Source organism: Acanthopagrus latus, chromosome 13, assembly GCF_904848185.1.
Source record: "Acanthopagrus latus isolate v.2019 chromosome 13, fAcaLat1.1, whole genome shotgun sequence".
NCBI classification, from domain to species: domain Eukaryota; kingdom Metazoa; phylum Chordata; class Actinopteri; order Spariformes; family Sparidae; genus Acanthopagrus; species Acanthopagrus latus.
The window spans coordinates 19,740,749-19,768,606 of NC_051051.1; the positions used below are offsets into that span (position 1 = coordinate 19,740,749).

The 27,858-nt window shown below is 38.8% G+C and overlaps 2 protein-coding genes across 3 annotated transcripts in view; both read right to left on the minus strand.

The window, feature by feature from the left end:
- Positions 1 to 23,824, minus strand: part of ttc3 (tetratricopeptide repeat domain 3) — a 29,808-nt gene extending 5,984 nt beyond the window's left edge. The window contains exons 1-35 of one of the 2 annotated variants that reach the window (XM_037120451.1): positions 23,671 to 23,824; positions 21,916 to 21,986; positions 21,788 to 21,827; positions 19,198 to 19,357; positions 19,000 to 19,075; positions 18,173 to 18,226; positions 17,180 to 17,315; positions 16,905 to 16,990; positions 15,139 to 15,233; positions 14,697 to 14,759; positions 14,068 to 14,122; positions 13,417 to 13,579; positions 12,952 to 12,982; positions 12,459 to 12,558; positions 11,343 to 11,373; positions 11,071 to 11,131; positions 10,797 to 10,881; positions 10,415 to 10,567; positions 9,613 to 9,693; positions 6,775 to 6,884; positions 6,569 to 6,695; positions 6,295 to 6,417; positions 6,088 to 6,189; positions 5,906 to 5,998; positions 5,742 to 5,806; positions 5,522 to 5,658; positions 3,590 to 3,910; positions 3,162 to 3,437; positions 3,021 to 3,064; positions 2,291 to 2,341; positions 2,120 to 2,199; positions 1,886 to 2,041; positions 1,173 to 1,791; positions 994 to 1,062; positions 36 to 185 (exon numbers count right to left, since the gene is read on the minus strand). In XM_037120451.1, the coding sequence (XP_036976346.1) occupies positions 36 to 185; positions 994 to 1,062; positions 1,173 to 1,791; positions 1,886 to 2,041; positions 2,120 to 2,199; positions 2,291 to 2,341; positions 3,021 to 3,064; positions 3,162 to 3,437; positions 3,590 to 3,910; positions 5,522 to 5,658; positions 5,742 to 5,806; positions 5,906 to 5,998; positions 6,088 to 6,189; positions 6,295 to 6,417; positions 6,569 to 6,695; positions 6,775 to 6,884; positions 9,613 to 9,693; positions 10,415 to 10,567; positions 10,797 to 10,881; positions 11,071 to 11,131; positions 11,343 to 11,373; positions 12,459 to 12,558; positions 12,952 to 12,982; positions 13,417 to 13,579; positions 14,068 to 14,122; positions 14,697 to 14,759; positions 15,139 to 15,233; positions 16,905 to 16,990; positions 17,180 to 17,315; positions 18,173 to 18,226; positions 19,000 to 19,075; positions 19,198 to 19,357; positions 21,788 to 21,827; positions 21,916 to 21,975 (4,053 nt within the window). In that variant the 5' untranslated portion in view covers positions 21,976 to 21,986; positions 23,671 to 23,824. The remainder of the gene's footprint in view (positions 1 to 35; positions 186 to 993; positions 1,063 to 1,172; positions 1,792 to 1,885; positions 2,042 to 2,119; positions 2,200 to 2,290; positions 2,342 to 3,020; positions 3,065 to 3,161; positions 3,438 to 3,589; positions 3,911 to 5,521; positions 5,659 to 5,741; positions 5,807 to 5,905; positions 5,999 to 6,087; positions 6,190 to 6,294; positions 6,418 to 6,568; positions 6,696 to 6,774; positions 6,885 to 9,612; positions 9,694 to 10,414; positions 10,568 to 10,796; positions 10,882 to 11,070; positions 11,132 to 11,342; positions 11,374 to 12,458; positions 12,559 to 12,951; positions 12,983 to 13,416; positions 13,580 to 14,067; positions 14,123 to 14,696; positions 14,760 to 15,138; positions 15,234 to 16,904; positions 16,991 to 17,179; positions 17,316 to 18,172; positions 18,227 to 18,999; positions 19,076 to 19,197; positions 19,358 to 21,787; positions 21,828 to 21,915; positions 21,987 to 23,670) is intronic. The other variant, XM_037120452.1, reaches the window with a different exon arrangement.
- A 745-nt stretch (positions 23,825 to 24,569) lies between these two features.
- On the minus strand, positions 24,570 to 27,821 carry LOC119031087. The gene is made up of 3 exons (XM_037119258.1): positions 27,305 to 27,821; positions 26,898 to 27,200; positions 24,570 to 26,054 (listed from the first exon to the last, which is right to left on the minus strand). Exons 1-3 carry the CDS (start codon positions 27,617 to 27,619, stop codon positions 25,416 to 25,418), a joined length of 1,257 nt encoding a protein of 418 aa, XP_036975153.1. The 5' UTR covers positions 27,620 to 27,821; the 3' UTR covers positions 24,570 to 25,415.
- Between the last annotated feature and the right edge of the window lie 37 nt (positions 27,822 to 27,858).

Sequence of the window (27,858 nt, forward strand, 5' to 3'; positions counted from 1 at the left end):
ATTAATTCATTAATTCAACAGGTACTGGGACATACTTGTATAGTGACAGTGATGTTCTGTACTTCTTCCTCCAGGTAAGCAACATCTTCTTTGTGCCGGAGGCTGACTATGTCAAAGCTGTTCGCCATTTTCTTGATCTGCTCCTCCAAGTCCTTGTTGCTCTTTAGTTTTTTGTTAATGTCACCCTGGAAGAAGAAAGAAGGCAACAACAAAACTCAGATAACAACTTAACCTAAAGCCTGCCTAGAGGATGTTGGCCAATGTTTGGTATCTGTGTATATGTCGCCCAATGAGTGACAAGGAATTACAGGACTGAAATACTTAACTCTGTTTGAGGTAATCTAGAAACACTTTTCTGTCAAAAGTTTCTGTAGAAATTCAGCACTAATTTAGACAAGTTTTTTTTCTGAAAATCTGCAGCAGAAAATGTAAACTAATGCACCAACTGATGTTAGTTAAGTGAGGTAAGCAGCTGGTGAAGTTTTTCTGGCCTAGTGGCAACAACTCAGGACAATATGTGAGTTTAGTCATTCAGTCTGTAATAGAGATATGAAAGCAGATAGAAATTGTGCCAGCCCGACTGGATTGTAGGTCAGCCCTCATTTTTCCGGGAGATTTGGGGCCCAGTTGCTGACTAAATTGCCAAATTGTAAAGCAGGGTTTATAGAGAACCAAGGTAAACCAATTTACTTCATAACAATATGTCCAAGCAAAGTTGTCTTGTGGCAGTTTAAAGGGGCACTATGTAGTTTGGAGAAGAAATTCAAACAGAATTTCAGTATTTACCATTTTAATGAGGTAATAATACAATCTGAGAATTATTTTTTTTTCATAACTGAATAAAATGAAAATAATAAAAAGGTCCCCGGAAGACTGTCTGAAGCTAGAAAGGTGGCGGTTTGTCAATTTTGGATCTGACTCTAACTAGATTCACTCAGGTTTGGATAGTGGCACTCTTTTTAAAGATAATGCAGTAAGCTACATGGAACTCACCGAGCTGGTCTCGAAACGTTCATGCGGCTCAGTGTTCACTGCTACACTCCTCATAGTCTCCTGACAAGTCTACGAAAAGATTAAAAAAATAGCAATTTTACACACAATTCAACCCGCATTTATGTATTTACATATTCAACCTAGTTTACTTAAAAAGCTGGTGAAACATTGGTATTAACCTGTGATGCTGCATGTCTCTTCAAAAGGCTTTCTTCAGTCATCATGGGAGCACCTCTGTCTGATGATTGATCAGTCTCTGAAACTCCAACATCAGCTTCACTGTAATAGAGATCCAGCTCTTCGTAGCCATTAGTTAAAAAGTTAGAGGCTTCATATTGACTGTCACCACTAGCCCAGTGTGTGTTGGGATTGTTCACACTGGAAGACATTGCATGAGCTGACAGTGGAAGAGTAGGGATAAAGCCATAAACATAAGGACTTGGGAGGACGGGACAGACATCTGTCTCTGCAGATGAATAACTGTCCACATAGTTTGTGAAAGCAGGGTCATGCAAATCAAGTTGAGAGTCTGAGTCAGGATCCAGGATTACATCCAGGTCGTCTAGGTCATCCAGGCTGGCTCCATTCCCGACCTGCTGCAGGGAGACAGCGTGCTTCGCCAGACCGATAGACCTCCCCATCTTTATGAAGCGAAGAGACTCCAGCAGGAAGTGCTCAAACCCACCCGCTTCCTGGATTTTCAGTTGAGCTACAGGAGGGAAATTTTCGAGTTCTCCCACCAGCAGAGGGTCCTCAGCAACCAGGGGACCATGCTCCTCCAAGATCTGAGCAAAGTAGCTGCAGGAGAACAGAAACATCAAAATATTCAAATCAGAAGGAGAATAAACACACAGAATATTATATCTATCAGGTATTTAATCATTCCACTTACTCATACAAACTCTCTTTGGTTGGGTCAGGGTGGTTATCCAAAATCTTTTTATAGTGACTTGTGTGTCTGGTGCTGTTGTACTGGTCCTCAAAACTGGCCACTTGCTCTCGAAGATGACTAGGTACACTGAATGGATCACCGGGGTCAAGGAATGATCTGTTGACAGAAAGTCTCAACGTAAAAAACGTATAAATATAGTTACAACACTGTGTCCAACTGGATTGTCCAACTTACAATGACTCATCTTCAAAAAAGTCTTGGTCCCACTCTTCTCTTGAAGTTACGCTTCTCGTCCCAGGCAAAACAAAAACACCCTGAGAGGAAGATGAGAGGAAACACTTCAGAACGATGCCTACAGAGCCAGATTATCATCATAAGAAAACAACTACCAATCAGATATCTGACCTTTGGCTCTTTCTGCCTCTTTTTTCTGCCTCTGGTCTTCATAGGAGAATTCTGAAACGATAATAATAATGATAATGAAAGAAGAAGAACAAAAGGAAGAAGAAGAAATTAACTTAAAAAAAAATCAAGTTTAGTGCCATTTACAGTTAAAAACAGTTTAAAAGAATAGTTTTACCATTTCTTGGCTTGACAACTTGTCACATTATCCATCAACATGATCTTTAAGTACGGTATGTTAATATGCCAATCACATTAATGTCAGTGATTCACAGCTGTACATAATAATTCTTAATAAAAACTGAAAATGATAGGGAACAGAAAAGCAGCAAAACTGAATGAAAAAATAACTGTTTATCTAACTTGCCTTATATGAGATTCTGATGCTTCTAGCTATGGTGGAACTTCCACCAAAAGGGATTTATAGGTGTGTGATGTCACTTGACAGCACACAACCTTGTAGAATATAATGTATAAATAATGTTACTGTCTACAGCAGGCAAGAAAAAATGTTAAAAACCTTAATTCAGACCCTTGAGTGAACTGAATTCAATACTTTACATTAAGCTACGCTAACTGGCTGTCAGTGGAAGCTTTATATTTACAGTACAGATCTGACGCTGGTGTAGCCCTTCTACTATATGGTAAGAAAACAAATAAGCATATTTCCTTGTTTATTCAGTTAATCGTCAACCCAGGAAAACCATCAGCAATTCAGTTTTTAAAGACTTACATTTTGATTTTCATCAGACTTTTTTAGGACTGAACAATGGCCATCTAAAAAACAAAGAATGAAAGTTACATTGTGATGTTAGAACAGAAGACAGCAACAATGAACGGGCCTTCAAATCAAATGCAAGTTAAATATACGTACCCATCATATCAAAATATTCATCCAGTATACTGTGGCAGGAGACATACTCATCTCTATGCTCCTCCAGAGTCCAGATAAAGAGTCTCATGTCATGTGGTGGGGCCTGTTTTAGGTATTCAGTCACAGTCAGGCCAATGCTCGAAAACTGCTCTGGTCTAGTACCGAGCTTTTCTATAATCACCTCCTGCAGGGGAGCAAAGTTCAGCAAAAAAGCCAAATCCAGCTGCTCCAAGTGTCCTGAGTAGCGCTCAATGAAGGATTTGGCAGCATTCAGACCTTAAGAAAGCAGAAAGTAGTTTATTGGATAAATTTGTTTCACTGCCGTCCCAAGAAACAATCTTAATCCTCATGCATGTAAGCTTTTGAAAAATCTAAATGTTGTTTCTTCTTATCATCCATCATTCATCATTCAAGTCTATTATATCTACCTGCATTGTTGAGCTGGCACGCCCAGTTGTTGAGTTTAGGATTTAAATCCAGACAGCTGCTGAGTAGTTGCACGAGGACACGAGCCCAAACCCGGTTCTTCCTCTCCAACAGCAGCTCAATAACCTGATCAAGAGTCTCCAGCTGCTCCTGCTGCCAGTTCAGTATCCTCCCAGCGATCTGGTTTCCCTTCGACGAGTCCAGCTCCAGCCAGGGCTTCAGACTACTTGTCACGGCCGACACCTGCAGGCCTTTCACCTCTCTCAGGAGCTCCAAGTTCTGGCTGATCTGCAGAAGTACTCGATCTCTGTAAATCAGCCAAGCTGAAAACAAGGGGGAAACATAACATAAAGTGAGTCATCAACACTTGGTTGACTAAAACCAAGATAAAAGCAGCTCTGTGTAGTAATGTAATATAGCTTCCTGCATCTAAATGTGTTGCCTAAGAGTTGATTCAGCAGATTTAAAAGCAAGAGGAAGTAAAAAAAAAAAGTTTAAAAAAGGAAGAAAAAGCCAAATTGTAAGAAAATCTATCCTAGACCAAAAGGCTGACAGGCCTTGTAGTTTAAATAATTCAGCTGGGAAAACATAGGATGCATCGCCATGGCTGATATTATTTGTTCACTTCAGCTTTTCACAAATATTTGTTGACTGATAAGTAAACAACAGTACCGATAATACTGATGATAACAACATGTCAACTGGAAAATGTCCCACTCTGTACAAGTCTTTGTCACAATTCCTTACACGTCTCTTTCCTGTGTGTTGCTTTTTCTCTTTAACATTTGAATTATAGCCTGTTGTTTCATAGTAGTGGACAGAGTTTCTGTAATATATTAATAGTAATATACTATGTCTCTTTACATTTATTTTATCCCATAGTTGGCTTCAGCTAAGACGGAAATGGTGACTACTGGTGAGAAAAAAAAAAGAAAAAAAAAATCAGTTTCAGAATCAGAATCTAAGACATGAGACAAAATAGTGTGGAAGTTGACATTGCTGCTTGAAAATATGTTAACCTTTTCAGCATTAGAGAACTTTTTTTTTTTTACCATTATTTTGTTTATTATATACATTTTTTATGGAAACAGAATATGTTTAAGAAGTCACGGGGCCACATGACATTGAGTTATTGAGAAAAAAAAAAATCACAATTTCTGCATATTCATATAAAATAGAGCAAGCACTAAAGCCTGCCTGCTTGTTGCAGCCTTTGAATAGGATGACGAGGATGTCAGTCACTCATCTTAAACGGTGACTTGTTTAAATTATACAAATAGCAGTAATGACAATGATAATAGATTTCAAGACAACTTAAGGTATAGTGCTTTCACTGTGTGCAACTTAAACTTCACCATTTGCCCGTGATGTTAAACCTACAAAAATCATGTCTTTTTTTTTTTTTTTTTTCTTCCCCCAGCAGTGCTGAAAATCCAGCAGCAGAATGCAAATAGGTGAAACAATGACACATCAGATAACCTTCCACAACGATTGCAGGCTCTTTGGTGGAGTTTTGCTTGCAATGAAAATCCATCATGACAAATGAATGGACTGCTTGCGTAGTGACATGAAGACATGAATCAGAGGCACAAAAAACGTTGACAGCGGTGGCCGGTCATTATGTTTACAACACCCGACTTGTGCCTTGCACACACCCGACGACTCCCCCCCCCAGCAAAAAAATCCCCCAAAAATTTGCATGATTTACGAGAGCCTCATTTTCAGGTCGGAAAAGCCAGATTTCCGGATTTATCCGGAAGAATCACACCCCTGAAAGATCCATTATGAACACAACATGTATTAAATCAGAAATATCATACTTCAGGTTCTCCTGAGTACACAGAAGGCCGAGCGGTGCAATTATAAAAATGACCTCTTCAATGAGTGCAGTCAGAGAAACAGTTCAGACACCCTTATCATTTCAGCAGCAGTACCTTTCTGTTGAATCTGTGTCGCTGAGTCCTCTTTCTTCTGCAGAATCTCATCATTGATCGCCTGCTTTTCTTGAAATGACTGCTTATGCTGCTTCCTCTTTAGCCGGCGCTCTTCCTTTGATTTTAATTTCTTCAGACTAAAAAGTTAAAAAGGGTTCATTAGAAACCACTGGATCTACAGGCAGTCAGCGGTATGAACTGTACTTGGCTGCAGCCTCACCTTGTACATTTCTGATTCACTTTCAGCTTCTTTGCTGTATACTGTTTTGGGATGGTGGTTTCAAACTGAAGAGAGAGGGAAATCAAATTGAAGTCACACTCATCACTTAGCTCATGAGCACAATGACTCTAAAATCTCACTCACCCTGCGGAGAATCCTCTTACCTTACACTTCACCAGGCCGGTTGGACCAAAGATTTTGATACTACAGATTCGTCCGACACAGTCTGGAGTCATACAGGGCTCTTGCAGGAAGTCCTGCAACACAACAATGGACTTAGACTTAAAGCAGGCGGAAAGAGTCAGCAAATGTTTAAAAGAAATGCTGCTCTGAAATCTAAATGTACCTTTTCATTCTTTTCAGAGAAGGACGATGCTTTGAGGGTCTTCCAACAGGTCATGTGATATTCAATGATGCAGCTCTGACAGCAGCAAATCTGAATGAAACCCTACATGAAGCATATATATTTAAAGTTGATAAATTATATTCATTTTTAAATAAAAACAAAACAAAACAAAAAACTGTTTGGCTGTGTTTAATGGCTGCCATTTACCTTGAAATCCGGGTCTGTGAAGTAGATTTCAGCTTTCAAATGACCATTGCACTTCTCGAGTCGACAAATGGCATCAGCAATAGGAGGAAATTTGCACAACTCAATATTGCTGTCCAGAATCTCCTAAAAAAAGGAAATACAAGTAAGATGAGCCCATGTGTAAACAAAATATGAATTGTCCGGCATAAAGATTATGAAGTGAAATGTAATTATGTAATGCATTTACTTAAAATGGTTTGTCACATATACACAAAACTACAATGACAACACATACCTTGAAATAGTCTGGCTGCGTTTCTTTGACAATCTCTTTTGTTAAAGGCCAGGTGAGTTTACCAGGAGTTATTTGATTCTTGACCATCTGCAGGGAGTCTGAAAACTGCTGCAGAGCAACTGCAAACCTGTCAGAACAAAAGTCATGCATGTTGAAGTAAGAAACATCAAACATGTATAAATCTCTCACAGTGAACTGTACTGTACCTGTTCTCTTTGACATGCACCCTGCCGATGGCATAGAAAACCAGACACTGAAATGTCCTCTCCTCAAATGATTTGATCTTCTCTAGAAGTCTTTGCGCTTCTCCAAGTTCCTATGTTTCACAAAGCAAACACACATAATTTCACTTATAATTTCAATCCTCAAATTATCCTGGCCATGTAATAGGGATGTAACGGTTACCGGTGTCATGGTAAACCAAGGTTGAAATTCACAACAGTGACGGTTACCATTTAAGTTTTAATTGTCATTCTAACTGCCGCGGTCGATAACCAGGTGTGGAAAACTCACGAGATACTTTATCCAAGTCTCACTACACAGGCGCAGCGTACAACATGCGCTTGTTATGTAGTGAATAAGACATGGCGGAGGGAGGACGTGATAGTAGCAGCTCTCAAGGCATTTTTCCACCTTCAAAGAAACCAAATCTGAAGTCTGTAGGCATATTTTGGTTATCTCTCTAAAAAAGCAAGAAATCTGTGTGTGTATGCCTCAAATAACTCTGCAGATCGGGATCAGAGTGACCTGAGATTTTCAACATAGCTGCTGCATGGTTTAAGGGTGTGCAACATCGCATTTGTTTGGACTAAAATGATACCATTAATAAATGATTTCATAAATGATTTAACAATTCCGCTAGCATTGTCAACTATAGCCAACATAGTCACGTGCGCACTAGAGCCAATCACTGCACACCATAGCCACGTGCGCACCAGAGCCAATCACTGCTGAGCCCACCCCCACACCTTAAGAAACAAGCGGATTTCTACCTGTAGCAGCGCAAGCTGGATCAGGATTTTGCTGGCCGTTCGGTCCCGTTCTGTGCATCTAAACTGACTGTTGTGGATTAATGAGACTGAATGAGTCCGGACCGAGTCTGTTCAGGTCTGAGGAGATCCAGATACATGAGGACAACAAACTGGAATCGGAATCTGTGGATGTTCATGTGTAGCTAGCTGCTAGCCCACCCCCATGCCCCACCTCCTGAGTCGACGGATGTGCCGGCGCATCCAAATCCAGATTTACAATAAATAATACCTGCCACGCTTTTTTGCGAACATTGCTGTCACGTTTGCTTTGTGTCTGGTGCAGGAAGAAACAGTAACAATGGCTTTTGTCAGCAAAGTGTCCGCAAGCAGGAAGTGTTTGCAAGCAAAAAAAACACGTTCCTATTGGTGGAAAAAGGCACCACACCAACCAATCACAAAATTATATGGCCAAAAAACGTGATTTGGTTGCTGAGGAACAGGGGAAGTTGTGGGAGGGACGGCGGCCTCATTTGGCCATCCATGAAAAAGCTACCTAACCTCCCACTTTTCTATAGGAATACATAATTCCTACAGGCAATGCACTAGTTATAAGAATGCTCAGGGACAGCTGGTCGAGGGTAGCAGCCCTATCTGCAGAAGCTGTGAGAAGAAAGTTGTTGCGAGGGGCGGCAATACATTCAATTTACTTACTCATTTGCGCGACCATCACCATCAACTGTTCAGCGAATTCAAGGTAAGCTAACCTTAAGCTCGGGTGCATGATGTATGTGTATGTCGAGTTTTCTCTGTCTAATTTGCTGTTGTCACTAATGTAAACTGACCAGATGGTGGTATAACTGAACGAAGTTGATCCATGATTTGGCACGTTATCTGAGCTGCTTATTAATTGTAGATTTCACTTTTTAACGTCGACCTAATAATTCCCCAAATATTGATGCAGAGCTGCAGTGAGGAGGATTTGAGACAAACACGTACTGGGTGGACTGAGTTAGTGAACGCAAACTGACTGAGATGACTGACTTTCATCTCAGCCATTTGACCAATCAGATTGACCAAGTCCATTGACAACAGACGAGCTGGCAGACAGAGAGACAAACAGCCAATATATATTAGTAATAACAGAAATATATAATACTTGTGGATTATTTGTAGAATAGACAATATATAAAGAACAATATAAAATGGTGAATATAACAAGTGTCTAGATAGAGATAAGAGTCAAAATAGAATATTCATAACCAATTTAACAATAATCCTTTTTGTTTCGATCTAAAAAAGTATCCAACCTGTTTCTCACAAAACTGATATGATCTAAATTGTGAGTTTTGTGATCTGTTGGTTGCACCCTTAGTATTAAGTAACAATGACAGTAGTAATAATGACATTTTCTATTCATTTTTTTCACAGAGAGGGTCTGCTGGCCAATCAAGTGCTACTGCCAGTACATCTCATTCTACCTCTGTAATGCAGATGCGTTTCAAAAAACGGGCTGCCTCCTCACAAGAAGTCAATGACCTATTTTGCACAGTTTTAAGACGTTCTTTTATACTTGTTTAAAGTTGATTTTGCAGTGTTTTGTTAAGGTTTTGGATTTGGACTATTTTAATATGTAATAAAATCTATTCAAATATAAATCTGGGAGAATTAATTTCAGTTTATCAGTGTCTCAGTGTTTTATCAACATTTTGAAGACATTTTAAAAACACTGCAGTAGACCGATAACCGTGAATATTTTGGTCACTTTTACCACGGTGTGAAATTTTCATACTGTTACATCCCTACTATGTAAATCCTCTTCAACTTAAGGCTAGAAAAACTAGCTTCAACAGGAATACTCAGAGCTCGACATACATGAATACAACACTTCGCTGTGGTCTCTCCTAAAACAAAAACACCACCAATAACATCAGAGGAAATTATTACAATTTTATGAAAAATATAAGGCTTATTAAGCTTCAGGGAAAGTCATTGTGCAGCTGGATCTCACAGAAATGGCCACATATTTAATGAGTGAGGATAACGTTTACAACATATCTAGTAAACTACACCAACCTCAGGCTGGCCAATGTCTGTCAGGGCTGACGCTCGACCATACAGCAACAACAGCAAATCTAGTATAGAAAGTCCAAGTTCCTGAGAAAGAAAAAGGAAAATCAATAAATCAATCCATCCATCCATCCATCCATCCATCCATCCATCCATCCATCATGTCTATGGCTTTTCTGTTAATCCAGTGATAACAAACTTTAAGCTTTGATAAGCTTCTTAAACTGCCACTTTTAAGAAGACGTATGTGTTCAACATGAACCTGACCCGATAATATTCCCAATAAAGTCAGGTTCATGTTGTAATATACCACCACAGTAAAAATAAATATACATGTTGTTCACAAGATATGGGCCAATTTTTGCCTGTTTTTGATTGCTGGTGGTAGAGACTGACAGGAAACACTGGAAGAGAGGGCATGACTTGCAACAAATACTTCCCCAGCTGGAAATGTATAATGTATTAGCAGAGTACACATCATCTTCATAAAGTTTTAAACGTTGTCTGGATGGTCCAGAGTAGCCAGATGTAAAGACAAGGCAACACAAATGTGCAGTTAGGCTAGACTGATTTGCTCTTGAAGCTCAACATCATTGTACAAAATAAAAGTATAACCATGTCCTGTGCATCAAATCTACATTACTCTATAAAAAAAAAAAAAAATCAGATATGTAAAGGTTTGCCACACATAATACATTCTCTAAATCTGTTAGCAAAGTCTTGAGAAATTTGGCACACACAATAAAGCATTTTTTGGCAGCAATGTAAAGTGCCAAAGTTCTGGTGTGCACATCTGTAATATGATCACCTTGGGCGTGCTGGTTTCCAGTAAGGCGAGTGCCTGGCTAAAGGCCTGCTCTGCATTGCGGCTGCGGAGGTCAGCTAGAGCGGTGTGGGCATCCTGCACCATAGATCTCAGCTCTTTAACCACACCTGCTTTACTGTCATCCACCTTCAGGATCTGAAGACAAAACGCAACACAGCAGGTCAGAAGTTTCAGTTAATGAGACTCATATGACTATTTTAGTCATGCTAATAGTTAAGATGCTGTTCAATAAAAGCCATTAACACTGATACAATGTGTCATGCCACAGTTTTCCCACCTATACTGGAAAAGCTTTGATTTTCTCAGATACATCTCCACATGGTTACATTATAGTTGAAAAGTAAGTAAAAAAAAAAAACTCTACCTGATCTCCAGATGGATTTTTGCCCTTTGGTTTCTTCTTTGCTTCAGTGTTGGACTCCGCTTTCCCATCCTTTGAAGAAATTTCACTGAAAGCACAGAATTTTCAGTCAGTCACATAGTCTGAATATATGCAGTGACATAGTAAACAAAAAAAGGCAGGTAACATCACAGCAAGTTCCTGATTTTCTGTAAGTATCCCCCAAGGAACATCACTTATCAATTATCAAATACATATTAGCATAAGCATTAACATTTGTCTAAGAGCTTCAATGAACCTTTTTGATATTTTGGAGTCTTTAGTGTTGCCCTGTGCCTGTGCAGTCTTTTCATTTTTCCCTGGAAAGAGAAAATCAGTCATGAGGTCAATACATGCCATCAGAACAGAGATTATTTTCTCTTGGATATGATCAAATTGCACATTTGTGTTAAATTAGCGCATGATTATTTGAAAACAATGAACAAATCACTTAATTGTTTCAGTTTCACAAATATTACAGGAATTCATTGATGGAGATATTTCTTGTTGTCAGGTGTGCCAGTGACTCACCTGGCTTCTTATCCATTTTATTATGTGGGACCTGTCGGCACACAAGTTAATTATTAAAACTGAACAACAAACACAGAGTACAGACAATTATGTCAGCTGCCTTTAAGATCCCCGTTATATTCTCAAAGCTGGCTGACAATGCAACTAATAATTGTTTTTTTAATCAGTTAATTAGATTGCGTTATTTTCATCATGTACATTTTTAACCATCAAACAAAAGCTTTTGATGGAACAGTGTGTTAATGGTATCACTGCCACAGCGACTCTGCCCTCCATCACCTGTTTCTGCACTTTGTAATGGGCTGGCCACACCAGTTGTGCAGCTGTGCGTGGCATAACATTTCATTTCAGCGTCCAACAGATTAGTATGACCACAATTACTGGATGAGTCCTGCCTCTCAGGCATGTCTCAATTGAGGTTGCAGTGATGCTTCATCTAAAAGATTCTGTGTCGGCCTATTTTTCTCAGCTAAAATTACCTTCCCAGAGAGAAGGTGCAGCACCCAGTGTCTTTTTCCTGAGCCTACCACCTTTCTCAATCCACCGCTCCAAGCGCTTTGAGTTGAAACTCTCTCAACTTTTCCGAAAGAATCTGGGAACTGGTGAAAATATTAATCATAACTTAATCTCCTACGGATCATGTCATGCGTCCACATCATCCTTGCTCTGATGTCAAATAAAAAAACAGATAGTAAACCACAAAGGGGCAGTCTCAACTATACAGCAGTGGCTGTCAAGATATTGTTGTCATAGAGACAAGACACACAAGCAGTGTTTTTTTCCCTTTAGCGCACAATTGCTTCATCTCAGAGCTCCTGAGCACCTTGCCAGCACATGTGGACATGAACCCTAACAATCTTTGTTCTTCCCCTACAGCGGATTATGATCACTCTTTTAATGGTCACCTATATCACACAAATTTTCTCCTAAAAACCTTGACCAGCTTCGCTAATGGAACTGTCTCATGTTGAGCATAACAAATCTTTAATACTAACCTCACGTGATTACATCTGTATTCTTATCTTTCCTTCATGGACCAATTTCTTTTAATGTTAGCAAACATATCATTAGGATGGTTTAGGTATAAACACAATAATATCCTTAAGAGTTACTCACGTTACTCTGTGGAAAAGCATTGGTAGCTGGATCAGTCTTAACAGCTTTAACAGTCTGTGCTCGTGCCTCCATTACATGTGCTCTGTTAGTGCTGTCTGATCTGTAGGGGAAAAAAACCCAGAAATACAACGATTGTCCATAAGTGACAGGGGAGATTCTGAAGATCCAGGAATGCACACAAGAACTGACTTACAATTAGCCGTCAATAAAGGTACTTTAATTGTTTCAGCGCTGGGAGATAAAACACAACCTGCTGATTGCAGCCTCTCTCAGTGAGAGGTTCACATGAACACTGTTGAGGAATTCTAACCAAAGGAACATCTGCAAAAGATTAACTGGCTAGCTCAGGCCCCTTCTCTGAGCCTATGAAAGTAGTCACTATATTGTCACTATATTTTGAATACCTAGAAAGAAATACGATCCAAATATAACAAAGGTAGAACAGATGAGTAATCGTGTTTGATCGATGTGTTTAAAGATGTCATACACATACCTTTTACTATGAGTTTTCTTCACCTTTCCAACTGAAAGCAAAGCACAAAAACAGTTCCAGTTATGAGTGACAGCAAAACAATTATTTTAACCAGGTCAGTGATTAACTAGTCATTTTTTCTTCAAAGGTTTCAAAAATAACAACCCTCTTGAATCTCAAATTTCTTCTCTTAAATACATTTCTATTTCTTTTAATCCATATCAGAATACTTTTGTTCATAACTCAACAACATTTCCAACAGAAGCGTAAGGTTTCTCAGTAATTTTGATTCTTGCCCTTACATTTTTGAGCATTGTTTATCACCAGTGTAAATCTGTCTGGGTTTAGGCATTTTTGCACAGTTTTTCCTATGAGGATATCTTGACTTCCAGTCTCTTTTTGATGTATCAGAAATATTTAAAAGAAAAAAAGGCAAATATGATCAAAGATGCTGCTGTGAACATCACATCGGTACAATGAAAATACCTTTAGGTTCTGGCTTTTCAGTGATGAATTTCTGGTGTTGTTGTTCCAGGTCTTTGAGCCCCTCTTGGTCATCCTTACACAGAATCCGGGCTGAATTGTTGGCTTCAATGGCCATTTGGATCTCTCCCATGGAGAACAAAGCCTCACAGTACCGGTAGTGACCCTGTCACAAAATAGTGCTTTAACTTTTGACACCTAGCATCGTTCACACTATAACTTCAAAAACATTTGACATTTTGCTGTCTTCATTAATGTCTGCGATATAAATACAGTTACTATTACATGTTTGACAGTAAGCATCTACAACCATGCTAGCAGCTCTCTGAGCCTGTAATCAAAACTAAATGCTAACATTAACAAGCTGACATGCTCAAAATGACAATGCTAACATACAACATTTACCCCACTGACCATCTTATTCCCTTTGTGTTTAGAGCAAATGTTAGCAAGGATGATGGCAAAGTCAGTTTTGTAGGTGCAAAGCACAAAAGGGTGTTTGAATGGCATTTTAATTTTAGTCTCTGAGAAAATCATTAAGCAAAGATTATTCAAATATCAGATTTTTTAAAAATGATCAAAGATCAGTTTCATTTCGTCTGTTACTTGTCTGCACAACACTACTGTGACAGGATCATAAAAAGACAGAAGTACCTTTGCCCAGAGCGGTTTTATCAGAGTAGCACGTTTTCCATCACCAACAGCTTTTCTGTAAAATAAAATTAATGTTTGGGTGAAAACATTTCTTAAGCCTTGTTAATACAACATTAAAATCAAGAGACATATAGTGTCTCATTAACGTCTTTGTCTCTGTCCATCTTTTGACCACTGAAGCAGCTTGTTGCAAATCTCGCTCGTGCTCTTAGACTTTGACTTATCATGCATGGTTTAAGTTTATCAGTATGTCAGTTAGGTCAATCCAGACGCATTGCCTCAAGGGCTTCATGTACTTGCTAAGCCTCAACTTGTAAGATCCTGAAAGCTGATTAAAAAAAGAAAAAAAAGCTTTTACTTCCATCCCTTAATTGGGACCAAAACTGCATTACTGAGATATTTCAGCCAGTTGGAAATGATTTCATACTTTGACCCACTTGATGAATAAAAGTTTAATTTCAGTTGTGAAAATATGACATGAAAGGTTTCTGACATTAAAAAGGTCAATGAAAGCATTTTTTTCTTTTTTTACCACAATCTATCATCTCATTTACTAATTCCAAATATTAAACCTATAACTCATAACTACTACTACAAATGAAAGGTGGTCTGGAATAAGTGATACTTACAGGTATTTCTCACTTCGGATATAGCAGAGGGCTCTGTTTCCATAAATGATATGGTTGTCAGGACTGAATGGAGAAAAAAAAACATATCCATTTAAAAATTATCAACATAATGGTTATACCTGAACAATCTAATACAAGTATTCTGCAATGGATTCCATTTTGTGAAACTTATGTACTATATATTTGTCAGCAAGTTGCTCTATCTGTTCTTTTTGAAACATAATTTTATGTGTTTTATATTACACGGTCCCCTTAATGTCTTATAGATGGTGATGACAAAAACTGAAATACTAAAAGGTTCACAAACGATGAGGATTACTTGCAGTACTATTACATTTTATTGTATTATTGGAAATATATATGTAAATACAGATACAATACAGATTAATGTTTCATGTTAGCAAGAGAGGAACTTTTTAAGCAAAAAAAACAAACTACTTACTAATGTTTGATGGCTCTGGAATAAAACTGCACAGCAGCTTCATACTGCTCTCTCCGAAAGTTCTCATTTCCTTTCCTCTTCATTTCTTCACTTTTCTGGATGAGGAACGTAAGAACACATTTTTATTTCTACAAGAACAATAGAAACATTACAGGATAGTCAGGGTTATGACTGACACTTTTTATTTGAAGTGTAATCCATCATTCGAACCCTGTGTCTTAAAGTATTATTGCGAGACATAAGTAAGGATGCGCATCGTTAATCAATTTTTTTTTGGGAACCGGTTCTGAGTCAACCGATTCTTTGGAATCGCTAACAAAAACCCTTTACGATTCCGCTATCGATTCTTCCCCGGCTGCGCTGCCACTGTAAACAAATGTACCCCACTCGCAAATTTGTGATGACGTCACACACACAAGCTGCTGCAGAGCAGAGGTGAGCTGAGCTGCGACATGCGATGGACTGTGGAGAAACGTCTTCCTGGTTGCATTTCACAAAGACGGATGACACCTCGGGGATCGTCACCTGTAATACTTGTAAGAGGGATCTGTGCACTAAAAGGCGGTAAAAGAACTATGTCCAAGCATGTGGCCACACAACACGACATTATACTCCAGCAATCCTGTGTGTTTGATGCACTTAGCAGCATCAGTGCTAGCACTAGCACAGCAGGTAAAATTAAACAACTGGCTAATGTTGTGTGATAATGATAAAAATTAGGTTAATTTAGCACCACAATTCGGAATTTGTGTCACCAGCTTTCACTTGTGCATTTTGCATTTTCCATCCATGTAATGTAGATGATAGCAGAGGCAGTCATAGCCAGGCTGCTGCTGGCTCTGGTAGTCAGTCTGCAGATAATGTCTGTGGCAGTGCAGCAGGAGGACCTCGTTTAGCCCCCCCATCTTCAGCCAAGCAGGCATTAAAATGCTCGAGGCGGAAATTTATCAGATACACAGGGTGCTGACCAGGTTCGTGGTGAAAGGTTTGCACCCTTTCACCTTGGTAGAGGACCCAGATTTCCGGTAGGTACCAAGTCGGTGGTTCCCAAACTTTTTTTTGCCTAAGGCACACCAAAGGACAAGTAAAATTCTCAAGGCACACCTATTGTGCAAAATAGCCTTTATAACACGTGTTATCACTCATATCATTTGAGGATTTTTTTTTTAAGAATTGTTTTAGGTATAGAGTTTGCCTCTGTATTATGAAATGAGTGCATACTACTGATATAGTAAAAAATAATTATTTTTGTGTAGTTGCATATTGCAATAATAAAGTAATAAGGTTTTCACAAAATCCCAATACCTCACCTTAATTCTTTCAAAGAGTACACAAAGCTACCAATTTATTTTAATAAACCAGGTTGTATTCTTTTCTGTGCTCATGTACTACTTGTTTTTCAGCCTATTTGGGAATCGATAAGAAGAGAGAAGAGAATTGATAAAAAAAACGGATCGATAAGCAGGAATCGATAATGCATTGGAATCGCTAAATCCTTATCGATATACATCCCTAAACGTAAGATGTTGTTTTCACCACTATTGCAAATACATACGTGTGTAGTAGCTAATGGGAATCTACATAACACATAATTATTGTAGATACTCTTTATTTTCAAACCACCTGCAGTTACTCTCTAAATAAGGCTGCTCAGGTAATTAAGTAAACACGGAGTAGTGTCTGAACTCAAACATGTGCAAGTTACGCGAAGACACACAGGTGCCTGTTTAAGCAAACAGCCTGCAGATCATATTGCCATGTCTTACCTCCATTTGGTAGTCTGGTGGAGGAGCCATCAGCGACCTCATCGTTTTCTCCTTGTTTCTGCCCATGTCCTGAATATACTTGGCAACTGAAAGCAAAAAAAGGGGTGTGTATGTGTTAACAATCTACACAGAGTTCTCCAAGCAACAGTGTTGAGAGATTGCAGAGATTAGAAAAAGAATGAATCACCAGCAATGTCTTGTGACTAAGAGGTGTAAACGTCAGAGGTGCGTTACTGGATTTTTTTGTAGCCGAACTGTCTGTGAATGTGTCTTACACTCTGTGAAGATTAGATGCAGGGCTATGAAGCAGGTCTCTATAGGGCCAAGGTCCTTGAGGCGGTGGAAAATACCAGGTTCTCCTGTCCGCTCCAACCAGCGTAATGCTTCATCCACATCCCCTGGGGAGCGCTGCTGGTACAAAATCACACTCAAATAAACCCAGAAGACCCATCGACTATGTCAAGCATTACACAGGCAATGATAATGACAATACACATTAGTTTTGTTCTATTTGAAATTTTAGGGATTCACCATTCTGTCATTTTTCCCCCAAATACCTCAACTGAAAAAAAAAAAAAAAAAGATACGATACCAGTAACTGCTTTTCTCTAGGTATGATCTTTATTGATCATTTTATGGACTATTCATTGGCCAGTGAATATTGATGGCTTTTACACCTAGAAACCGAATACTTTCTAGAATAAAGGATTCCGATACAAGAACAGCTTAACTGTATTCTGCATCGTTAATTGCAAAACCTTATTTTTCCCTCCCTTATGCAATGAAACAATGATGCTCCTTTAATTGGATTAACCCCACGAACACAAGGAAAGTAAGTATCACCCCTATTTTAACCCCTTTTCACTGGCTTCCTGTCCATTTTAGAATATATATTTGAAGTTTTGTTAAGCGTTTATGGGGCTCTGTATGGTTAAGCACCTTGGTTCTCCAGACCATCAAACACTACAGCCTTAAACAGCAACACAGATGTATTAAGTGGCTGCCTTCTCAGATAATAAACCTAAACTGAAAAATATGCAACTTTCTGTAGGAAACTCACCTTTTATTTTGTATGCAAGTCATATCTATCCTTTACTACAAGTTTGATTTCATATTATTTAATCTTATTTTATGCTTTATTCCTAAAATTTTACTACACTCAAAGTTAGTAAGGGGTGCTACACGTCTGCCTTCATTTGAACCAGCTTTACACCTACTAATTGATAATCTTCCACATACAGTGCACACGATAACTTTTTCAAACTTACCAGGTTTAACAGGTTGCTTATCCGGAAAACATGCTTTGTTTGGTCTTTTCTCAACTGGAACAGAGAACAAATAAGCAGAGCAGTCTTTTAAATCAAAAGACGGTGCTTTTTGTATAAAAATACACACTCAAACTGAAAGAAAGGGTCACACAGCCATTAAGCTGTGAGGGAATGGGGCTTTATATGCTGTTTCCACCACCGGAACTTTCTCCAGAAACCAGGTTCCAAAATGAGCACCAGCTACCCAAATACAGATAAAAATCTTGGTTGGTGAATTAAATATAAGAGGTCAGCTGCCACAAGTTGGTGGCTCAAATAGGTCTCTCTTCAAGCTCTCATCAGTGCAACACACTGATTGGCCAGATTCGTTTTGCAACTCTGCACACTGGTGGTGGTATGGAGCAAAATCAGATTCCAAAGCGACACCCTCCGTCTTTGTTTTGTCCAACCACAGGTTAACCATTCAAAACATAATTTAATCAAAAGGACAAACAGCAAATCCTCAAATTTGTGAAGTAAATCATTTCAGTTTACTAGTCAGATGGACCAAAATGATCATATTTACCATAATTACCATATTGGACCGTACCAGCAACCAAGAAGCTTTTAAAGATCTCAGGAACTACACTGGCATTATTACTTGAGGATCCAGACAATACAGTTAGGTCCAGTTCGATAGATCTATGTGCTAAAAAGACCCCTACTCCAGGCGGTACTACGCTTCAAAGGTTTAGGAATTCATAATGAAAGGTTTAAGTGTTTTTGGTTCCATAGATCCTGTTTGGGGAAAAAAGAGCTCTTACTTAACTAAAACATAGTGAACTTACTGTCCCACTTTCCAAGGCTCTGAGGACTGCTTCCACTGTTTCTATGTTGCGAATGTGCCTCAGACTCAAATCCTCACTATAACAAGGAGGAGGACCGTTAAAAACTGACAAGACAAACAGTCTGAATATAACAGATCAAACGTGATATAATTTGGTGGTTTTCATTTTTTTGCAGATAACATTCATAATTGTACTTACTTTGAGTCAATTAGACCTATCTGTAAAGCCCAGTGAAGAATCCTGCTGGACTCATCACGCTGTAGCAAAATGGGAAGCCAGAAGGCACAAACTTTCATCCTCTCTGTAGATTCCCTTCTTGTTTCAGCTGGAAGATGGCTCCACTGTTCAAGAATCTCATCTAAAAATGTAAAACATGCAAAAAATACCACTTAGTTCCACCCTGTGAAGGACAGCATAGAGAGTTTACCATATCAGTTTTGAGATAATAAACAGCAAGTGATGCTCTGTATTCAGGGCCCATTATTTTCTCCTTGTAGTCTTCAAAAGGTGAAAGATGATGGAAATGTTTCATTTAATTTATTGAAACACTGAAATGTAGTTTAATACTATTCACTGGATTTGGATGTGAAATCTAGTCACGACTGAAATAAATGGTTAGAGTTTGAGATTGCCTCAAAGCGCTTTAAAACACTTGTCACATTCACCCATTCACACACAAATGACAGAGTATGCCATGCAAAGTGCCAACTGCTCATCAGGAGCAGTTTAGGGTTCAACCTCCACCTGGGGGGACCATGTGACTTCCAACCAGCAACATTCCAATTACTAGATGGCCCGCTCTACCTCGACCTCCTGAGTTATAGCTGCCCTATGTGCTATCATAATCAAGTCAAATAAAACAGCTTTACCAGTTTACTTCAGCAACTCTAAAAAGATTACCAAAACTTAACTAGAAAGGTAAGTTGTGAAGTACTCGTGGTTGTGAATGCTCCCTGTTGAGAAGCTTTAGCCAAAAGCGCATTGCTAGCTGTGAAAACTTTTGATAACGTCCACAATAGCTAAAAAACTGTGAAATAATGTAGGCTCTGTTGAAAAGACCCTGCCTAATACAGTGAGTAACAGGAGACAATGCTGAACCCCGAGATGTGTTTTCTAATTCTGAAGAGTCCAAAATGAGGGTGCTAGAAAGACAGACAAAACCAGTACCATCTGCTCTTAACCAGAACTTTAGGCTCAAAATTAACATTGCAGCTTATGGGGGAGCCAACAGTTAAGCTATATCTGAAATTATGCCATTAGCTGAAAGCCAACTAGATTTCCTACATTTCTATGTATATATTGTCTATGTGGGATCCAAATCAAGCTGAGGATAATTTTTTCTCACGTTTTTCCAGCTACTCTCCACTCTAGGGGGTCATGTGATCCACTCTAGCTCACATAATATACTCCCATTATAAAATCAGAAGACAAGCTAAAAATCCTATTCTCAACTAAAACTGTGATGATTTCAAAACCCTCAAAGAACTATTCAGCTGTAGACATGCTGAATAGTTCAAACTCTTGTAACTCTTTAAAAGTTGGAATTGTGTCTGTAGCTCAAAGGATGAGAAGAGGTTGAAAGACAAGTGGTTTAGAAGAGGATTTGAAGATTTTCCCCATTCCCTGTCACTGTAAATTATTTTGAAAAAGGTAAATATCTGAAAAAACTGAAAAGTCAGAAAGCTGAAAAGTATGTGACTCAAAGAGTTTAAAAAACTGAACATCTTGATAGCTGAATGGTTTCTCTAGCTGAGCGTATGCTGATGTAGTGGCACAGAATTTTCAAAAATTCCCCATACAGGTGAATGGGGGAAAAAAAAATGCAGAAAAGGATGAATATTTCCAAAAGTCATGTCATGTCATTGTCCGTAACCACTTATCCCTTTTCATGGGGGTAATAGAAAAAACAGGAGAAGCAAGAAAAACGTACAGAAACCTGGATAATATTAATAGCAGGAGAACATATGTTGTGACATATCATTATCATCTCTGGCCATGAAATGACGTTTTGAAATACGTAATTACAAAAAAAGCCACAGTGGTGTGCACTGTGCAAAGAAGAAGCCATAACTTGTGTTCTAAAACTTCATGAAAACATTTCTATGTTCACAAGTGTGTGGCTTTTTTTAGAAAACTTCATGTTCACCTCATTACTGTGAAGTAGCTACAGAAGTGAACGCTCAAGTTATGGTCAAACCACATTCCCTGTAAAAGAATATTGGCTCCATCTATTATTCCTTTCGTTCAGGGACAATGCACATTGGTTAACATCAATGCAACTGCACCAAACGCCATATTTTAAGTGTTAACCCTTTGTCCAGATCTGTTGCTGCCGAAACAGGTGGATCCAAGCACATGTCTCCAGCAGGCTCTGACAGAGCTCAGGTCTGAGTTCACCTCTGTTAAACTCTAAGCATATGTGCTAACGCAGAAAATAGGAACACTGCTGCACTGTGACCTTTATTTCACAGAATTTATTATTCTAGCTTGTTTCCTCACCACTTTTAGTACATTATTACTCTATTAGACTACTGAGCGTAGGGGCACTCTCACACAGTGTTAACTGTTTATGATTGCTCTTTTTTAGGGTAAAGTGTAGGGAAAATTTGTTGAAAATCTAATCTGACTGTATGTTTAGTCTTCAAAGTAGCTAATCATTTCTGTCCATCTAACACAGACAATATATATCGATATACATCATCCAAGCATATCTTAAAATGACTGCGCTACAGCACTGTAGCCCAGAATATTAACAGTGATGGTGTAATAAGACTTTAATGTTGCTTACCTGATGGATTGAAGGTTATCATTAAATGACTGTCCATCACCTGGGGAGAGAACAAATTTTGTTATTGACATACAAAATACAATACTTTGGTTAAATGCTGTTATTTCAGTTGGTGGGTAACAACTCACAGCAGCCATGTGTTCTCTGATGTCCTCACAAAAGTCAGAGTCAGAGTCTGAATCTGACATTTTGCACAATGCTGTAAGAAGATTTGCATAAATCATTCAAATCCACTGACTGAAAATCAACACACACATTATCACCATGACAGAATACCTGACAAACAGGTTTCAAGTCTCCACAAGTTCATAGTTTAACTGGAAATGAAAAGGAAAAAGGTAAGTTTTTACATTATATGATGATTCTAGGAAAAAAAAAACAAATAGCTTGGAAAAAAAAATAGCTGTAGCTCAATTTATATGAAACCAAAACACTTAAGTGGTTTGTAAAACTATGAGTCAGGATTTACCAAGAAACTGAAGTTATCGTGGTATTAAAATGATTGCAAGCAAACAATAGAAATACAGCATTCTTGTTTTGAAATAGTAATCCAAAGGTTACTCCCCCTCCAATGGACCACCTTAAGACCTTATTTCAGCAAAAATATGTATGATGGTTAGTGGTAAGAGATAGTGAATTATTTTGAATTGTTACATGAAACACAAATATGATGTCTCATTTAAACCATTACAAAACCTTGCAGAGCTGGTCCCATATGTTATCTGCTTAACAAAACTGACTAACGTTATTTTTGCCTAACTTTAGCTTTCAATATGGCGAGATCTGTTGCAATTTTAACCTTTTTTTTTTATTTTTATTTTTTTTACTTTTTCTGTGCTGACAACTCACAAAAGGCCTCAATGGAATCTGGCTGTTTTTTCACATGGCACCCACCTGTTTGATCACCACATGACACTGTTAAAGTGATATCCATCTCAACCTAAAATTAAGCTGTTGGAAGGTACAGCCATAGACCATTTGCTGAGCAGTGATTGTCCTCTTCACACCAAGGCCTATATGTATGCCAGCATAATAATCCAAACAACAATAAAAGTGGTACTTAAAAGCCAACAATTTGAATGTCTAAAACAAGACAAATATAACCAAGTTATTCATAAGTCCTGACCAGAGGTGACACACCGTTATTGAGCAAGTCCGTATGCATCTTTGCACCTCCCTGTTAAAGCTGCTCAACAAGATGCAAACAACAATAGGAGCGATTGACATCTGACTGGATGACAAGTGTGTTGAGGAAGTAAGGGAAAATCAAACACAAACCAACCAAGTGTGGGCGTGGTTAACCTGAAACTCCTACATTCAGTTTGACTTGCCATTACTCATGTCTTTGTATTGGGCAGCACAAGCTAACATTTACCTAAGAGTCATCTAATGTGGTGTCAGCTACTTATATTACCACCTAGCAGTTGTGTGATAACATCAGTCGATTGTGAAGGAACACACACAGCACAGTAATTTTAGCATAATTTGGTGTTGTCATACAACAAAACGCCGGGAAAAAAATATAGCTCGTCAAACCAAAAATCTCTTGAAACATGAGCTAACTTAGCTAACGCCCCTCCTGACTGCTCATGATGGTGTTAGCATCGGCTAACCTACGTAGTACTTAATTCCGGTCGGTAGTTCGCTTATAGTGCTAAATTGACCGCTGGGACACTGTATCAAATCGTTGTACATTTAACGGCCTAAACACACATATCTTCTCATAAAATGGTTTCAAGCCAACATTAACGCCACGACACTTTTTTTTCCTAGTTTGTTTCAGCGTGACGAGCCATGAACCAAACTACGATGTGTTTAGCTAGTAAGTGGGCTAAAAAAAATGTAAGTAGAGTTCAGTAAGCTATTAATGTGAAAATTCTTACCTTTTGATAAGTATTGAGTGTACGCCTAATACCAGTCTCGGCTCGTCCTGTTCATGTTATTGTGCGGAAGTTAAACTGTGGCGCTGTCACACAGCGCCGCGTGTGTCAACACGGTAGCTCAAAACTCCTCCTTCTACGACTGAATATGTGGCGGCGCGGTGCACTCACATCCGGTAAATCTCGTGCAGCGTTTCCGGTCCAATTAAAAGTCCTTCCGCTAACCATTTAAAGGTTTTCATTTAAAGTTGTACCACACAAAGCAGCAAGTTTGCGTTTGACAGTTATGTAAACTAGTTTTATAATGGCACCCAAAAAACTGTGTACAAGGGCATTTGGGCTTGTACTTGAATATGTATGTTTTATAGAATAGTGGGGTTTAGTAATGAGTCCTAAAACTGCATTTCTGCACTTCAGGTTACCAGGAACATAAAACTCCACCAACCTTCCACTCCGTCTTTACAGGAAGACTTAATTTGCAAACTCCAACTTTAACTCAACAGTTCATAGACTGATCAGTTTGTAGAAAACTATAGTAATTGTGTGATAAGACGCTTAGTGGTGGTCAGGTCTATGTCAGGTGACTGCAACATATTCGCCTCGAAAATCATAAAAGTGGTGTTAATTTGTACAGATTATCTTGCTGAAGAAAATGTGTAAGTAACATAAACTTGGGTTCGCCATAGAGCTTATTTTTGGCGGTAACCCAAAATCCATTTTAAAAACTCCATACACCTCTTGATATGACCTACATAAGCAAACAAGACCATTAGTGAGGAGATCATCAAATTCTGTTTAGATTTTCTGAACTCCTTTTCTGAACTGGAAAAGCATGTGTTTACATTTTCGAGGTAAAGTTACAGTGTAGCATATAAGGCAATTAAAAAGAAGCAGGAAGAGAATTTTTCTACAGATGACTTTATTTTTTATTTGATTGTTGACATGTTTTTTTTTTACTTGATATATATTGGCTCTGACACTTCCAATTTTATCCACAGGGGTTTCCAGAATCAACACAATATCAACGTTCCTTGTAGTAGCTTTGAGTATTTCCATTTTTCTACTTTATACTTCAATTCTGCTTGATTTTTTTTTAAATCTGATTTTCAGATGAAAATATTGTACTTAAGTACAAGTGGATGAAATTAGCTCGATTACAATTAGCTGAAAGGGTCTCTTCTGTAGAATGAGTATTTTGCCTAAAGCATTGCTTTTTTGTCAAATTCTGAATGTATGACGTGTATGCATGTTGTTATGAAGTATTTCTAAACTGTGCTGATTCTACTTTTACTCAAGTTAAAGATCTGATCACTTCTTGCACCACTGAGACATTACAGGGCCTGAAAACTGATGATAGATCTACAGTGTATGTAGGGCATTTACATATGATTGCTACACTTCTTCTACCTCTAGATGGTAATGTTTTGTCAAAAAGGCAGCAGACTACAGAGCAAGGGTACTACTCATCAATGCTTATTACATTTACGGCTGTCAAACATTTTTTAAATTAAAAATGTAAAGAAAATCAAATACATAATTTAAATAAATCCTTACATTTTCTATGAGATGTTATTCTGCACAAATCTACTTGAATTGATTCTGCTCACACCTCAGTTTTTTGTAAAGAAAGATGAATAAAGCGACTGATGGAATGATAGTTTCCAGGGGAGAACAGCACAAAATTAAGGTTCATTTGTGGGACTGTACGTGATCAATGAATGATTTGGTCTCACACCAGTCATGGCTGTCTAATTTATCTTCAGCTCAAAGTCGTCCCTCTGTCTGACAAAGCTGTGAAAGATTCTGTCCTGGTACCGGAAAAAGTTTCTGTTCCTCTCCAGGTCCTGAGCATCCATAATACGAGTCACTAAAGCTTGCTGTATGGCTGAGGACTCACAGGGGTGATGCTGCACACTGTGGCTCACATTCCTCAGTGGCTCGATAACCAACAGACCCAGAACTTCCTCATCCCTGTTAAATCCACAAGAATTGTTTTTGTTTTCCATGCCTACACAGGTTTCATCACTTCCAATTGGCACACTAAGTCCAGAGTCTTCACTGGATCCATTTCTTCTACAAATCCTGTCAGCAGTTGCATTGGGTGTGGACGTCTCATTGAATTTATGAGATGAGATAATTGGACTAACCTGGCTGTCATTAAAAAGGTGATTACCAGAGCAGTTCATATTGGTTACACTCAATGTGTTAGTTTGTCTTGGTCTTCCCCTGGTTCTGTGTTTTCGTGGTCTTCGAGTTCCTGATGGTCCAGTCACTTGAATGTTTCTGCGTAGATAGGCTGTGTAGTCCTGAACCAGGCGACCTAATCCTGACTTATAAGACCGGCGCAGTGACTCAACTGACCCTAAAGGCACCGAGTTCAGACGAACCTGTGGGAACAAAGAAGATGTCGTGTCAGTCTGGCCAAATGCTGACCGGTTCAAAGGCGCAATTTAACATTTGGACCTCAGGACCATTTCTGGCCATGTTTGTAATGACAAAAACATTTTTTTTAGGGGAAGTCAGGACATCTTCAGCTGTGTTTATGTTGAGTACAACAGGTATTATAAGACAAAACATGATATTTTCTTAACCCTAAGGGTTTTTTGTTTGTTTGTTTGCTTGTTTTTGTTTTGTTTTATTTTGTTTTGTTTTGTTTTTGGTTAGGTCCAGATACAGCACAGCACTGTCACAACAGACAACTGAAAATTGAAACTCAAGAAATTATTTGATTAAAGGTGTAATATTTAGGATTTAGAGGGATCTACATGCAGAGATGAAATCTAATATCTTGAATTATATTTCAATTGGAAAAATCCCATGAAACTAAGAATCGTTGTGTTTTTGCTACATTAATGAAAGAATGAGCCTTTTATATTTACAGCAGGAACCAGACGTCTTCTATTCCACCATGTTACATCACCATGTTTCTGCAGTAGCCCAGAACGGTCAATTCAAGCACAGATTTTAGAGAGGGACTCATGTGTTTTTCAAGTTTTAGTGTCCACTTGGGAGGGGAGAGTGAGACAAGGCTGTATTTAGCTGGTTGCCCTGCTAGATATGAAGAATCCTCCACAGAGACCTTTTCACTATCATACAATGATAACTGTATCCATTTCTCCCTTTTGGCTACTGATTTTGCAGAGGGCATATATATTTATGCTATAGCAGAAAAAAAAACAAAACATGCATGTTAACTTCAGTTGGCCTTTAAGGGTTGCTTGTGTCCTGACCTGGTGAATTCTCATGTGTAGATGAAATGCAGCTCCCACCAACCACTGCTGCATCGACACTGAACTCATTCTCTTCTTCGTGGTCATCCTCTCATAATGGTCAATTAGCTCAAGTTTCAGCAAGTTGTCATAGATCTCTGTAGTCTCTGCCACCTTCTCCTGGTTGTTAGCAATGCCAGGGATCAGGCGGAGGTAGCTGTAGATAATCCAGCCGATTCTTGAAGAGCTGCTAATGCCAAAAATCCTCTTAGCCCCGGATCCCTGAGTAGGTAAGTCCCGTTCTGTTGATCCTTGCGCTCGAACCTGGTTGGGATGACAAAAAATCTGTAATTCTGAATTTCAATTCTGTTTGAGCATCTTGCATTGTGATACAGACACAAACACAAAACCGAATAAGTTTTACCCACTTGTTGGGCAACCTGGTCAAAAAGCATAGACAGAGCCAGAGCGACGACCCCTACTCCACCATAGGTGACCCTGCTGACACCTCCCAGCTCTCCAGTCAGGTTGAGGCTGAAAGTAGACTGCTGCTCCCTGCTCATACCCCGCTGTAGGAAGGCATACTGATGCTGCAGCGCTGCTGAGGAGTCCAATGAAAGAAAGGTGGTGAGCACGGGGTCCAGGGAGATATCTGGGATGATGTTGGCGTCTCGAGCCACAAAGAACAGCTCCTGGACGGTGGCTGGAGAGGGAAGACACAAACTGCGACCCGTCAGGATCATGGCTATGTCTGTCTGTCTAGACAGTGTGTGTTGGTATCATGCTTGTTATCTGTGTTTCTGACCCTCATTTGTTTATTTGCCCGAGTCAGGGTGATGTTATCAGCATGACCCATCCACAAAAGCACTCATAAACTTGAATACAAAGGCATTAACCAGTTGCTCAACTAAAACAAGGCTCACATATGCAGCATTTACAGGAATATCAACCTTATTTTCTTGCTATTATGGTCCTTTTCATT